At 42.8% G+C, this 2,588-nt stretch overlaps 1 protein-coding gene across 1 annotated transcript; it reads left to right on the forward strand.

Annotated features, from left to right (window-relative positions):
* Positions 1 to 967: 967 nt before the first annotated feature.
* LOC115673874 (GLABROUS1 enhancer-binding protein-like 1) lies at positions 968 to 2,015 on the forward strand. The gene has a single exon (XM_030596134.2). It carries the CDS (start codon positions 1,021 to 1,023, stop codon positions 1,825 to 1,827), a length of 807 nt encoding a protein of 268 aa, XP_030451994.1. The 5' UTR covers positions 968 to 1,020; the 3' UTR covers positions 1,828 to 2,015.
* Positions 2,016 to 2,588: the final 573 nt, after the last annotated feature.

The following is a 2,588-nucleotide window of genomic DNA, read 5'->3' on the forward strand; positions in this document are numbered from 1 at the left end:
GTTCCATCTATAAACCCCATTATATCATAGCCCAGGAGCAGAGAATTAAACTAAGCCAATCATGAAGTATATTGCATCGATGTTAACTTGAGGGATAGTTGTACAGCTACATTGATCGACACAAGCACGGTAGCGTTATTTGAAGAGGGGGAAGTGACTATCGTAGGAACAATGGTGTTTGAGGATTCTTCTGCCATTGAAAAAAAAGATTGAACAATATGCTTGTGAGCAGCAAGCTCTAATACCATGAAGAATTGGACAAGATGTCGTTTATATCTTACATGTATTTAAAGTAAAGGTAACTATTGGTTTGTAAAAAGACATTAGCTAGAATAGCTACAATATAATAACATTCCCGATCTACAGCTTCTATACATGGCAAGATAAAATCCTCTATACAATGTCAACTTTGGAAACTCTTGCTACATTTGCCAAGAGTACAAGAATTGTTTGACTAGTCTTGATTAGGTTGAGAGCAATTTTTGGAATTGCTTTGCTGTTAATACATATTTTCTCCAATATCGCGAATATAGATGGGAACAAGGTTCACCATCATGTAGGTTGAATCTTGCTCATTACGTATGCGTTGAATGGATTGCATATACATGAGGTTCAGTCGAGCAAAACGTTTAAGTACACTATATTATAAAAAAAAATATTGAGGAAATAAAACTACACAAACTCGACTCATCAAACATAAAAAAAATTTGTAGAGAAAACTTTTTTCCTTCCTCTTAAAGATTCATTATCGCGGAAAATAAGGATTTTCAGTGATTTCCTAACACATTTACTAAAATATAATTACAAAAGAGACAATTCCAATTTGATATTTTGTTAAGTATGAACAAAATTTAAATATTAATGTGATTAGTAAAATATCTTACAATTAGTAAAAGATTTCATAAGTTTAAGATTTTGTGTTTTTTTAACTTTTTTATCATGCCAAAAGAAGATAAAAGAAAATTCGAAGCTCAAATACTCCCCCACCCAACGCGCCGGATTGCCCATCTCTTTCTCCCAATGGAGTCCCCGCCGGCGTTTCCGTCGTCGGAAGACGAAGCATCTGCGCTGACACAAGCCCATGACAACGACAGAGCAGGAGACCCCGATGAAGAAGAAGAAGAAGAAGAAGGTTACGATGAAGAAGAGACGGCCAAATCCCGAAGAGGGACGAGGGCCAAGAAGGGTCCCGATCCGATGAGGAAATCTTGGAGCAAAGCCGACGAATTGCGGGTCCTGAGGCGACTGCTCGAGTTCTCCGCGCGAAAGAAGGAGAACCCAGTTTACGATTGGGACGACATCTACAAATTCGTGAGCAGCGACCTGGAGACCTTCTACACGAAGGATCAGGTGAGGAAGAAGGTGTATCACTTGAAGACCAAGTACGGGGACCGCGATGGGCTGGGCAAGAAGAAGCGGGCCATGTCGCCGGAGGAACTGGCGGCGTATGGGTTGTCGAGGGAGCTGTGGGGCGATGAGGTGAAGGGCGAGTCGAGCGCGAGAAGTGATGGCGATGGTGGGGCTGGGAGGGGTGATGGGACGGCTTTGGCTGCGCTGAAGGCCGAGCTGCTCGTGTTCGACGAAATGCCTGGAGGAGTGGACTTTTCTGGGTTCTTGAGCGAGATTGAGAGGTCTAGTGCTGTTGGGGTTGATGAGGGATTTCTGAGGGCTGGTCTGGGATTGATCGAGAGGAAGGAAAGGGCAGAGCTGGAGGAGAGATGGGGGAAGTTGCGAATGGCTGAACTGGCAGCTCTTGCGGAGCGGGCCGAATTGATCCATCTCGTGGCGGAGGCGATCCTGGAGGCTTATGAATCAAGAAAGCGCTGAGTGTCATGCTCAGGTGGAATTTTTTGTTGCCTATGATGACTTAGAATGGAGAAGGTTAGGGTAGAAGGAGAAATGTCATTTTTTTGGGTGAAGCTTGCTGTTGCTGTTGCTGCTGCTTCATTAAGTGTATATACGTTGCAAACTTCACTGGTAAAAGCTTATCTGATGGGACTTCTTTGGTGTCTTTAGATCAGAGTCCTGGATATTGAGTTTATATGGCATGAAATGAGGCCTGCATGCTTTTGAAACTTGTGCTGGTTCTTTGCCTGCTTTTGTATGTATCCCAATGTTGCAAGGACTTTGGTTCTCACCATCTTAGCGATGATCAATTGGTATCCTTGTTTGTCAGATACTGTTTTCCTTGACGTGGCATGATACATGAGTGCGGCATGATGGCTATAGTGTCATTTAATCTGCTAATGTTCATATGAAGTATGCATTTGCTGATTGCCAAATGTTATTTGCAGTCTTCCTCATTGCCTATAGTTGACACGACAGCTTGGCAAGCTAGTGTTATTTGAAGCTGGATTAGCTTCCCATGAGTTCATAACCTCAAGTTCGTAGTTGTTCCTAGGTTCCATTATCATGTTCCTTCTTTGCTCAATTTGTTTGCTGCCCATGGAAGTGGAATGCATTCTAATCTTGAAGATTCACTCCGGTTTTCCTGGTTTTGCGTACTTACCGTTTCACTTCCTGAGATACAACTTCCTTCAATCTTTATAGGTTGACAGTCAGTTAAGTAAATAGCTGCTCCGCGTCCT

The sequence above is a fragment of the Syzygium oleosum genome, unplaced genomic scaffold, assembly GCF_021117445.2.
Source record: "Syzygium oleosum isolate NSW1041296 unplaced genomic scaffold, Sole_v2.1 Sole_v2.11, whole genome shotgun sequence".
Lineage (NCBI taxonomy): Eukaryota > Viridiplantae > Streptophyta > Magnoliopsida > Myrtales > Myrtaceae > Syzygium > Syzygium oleosum.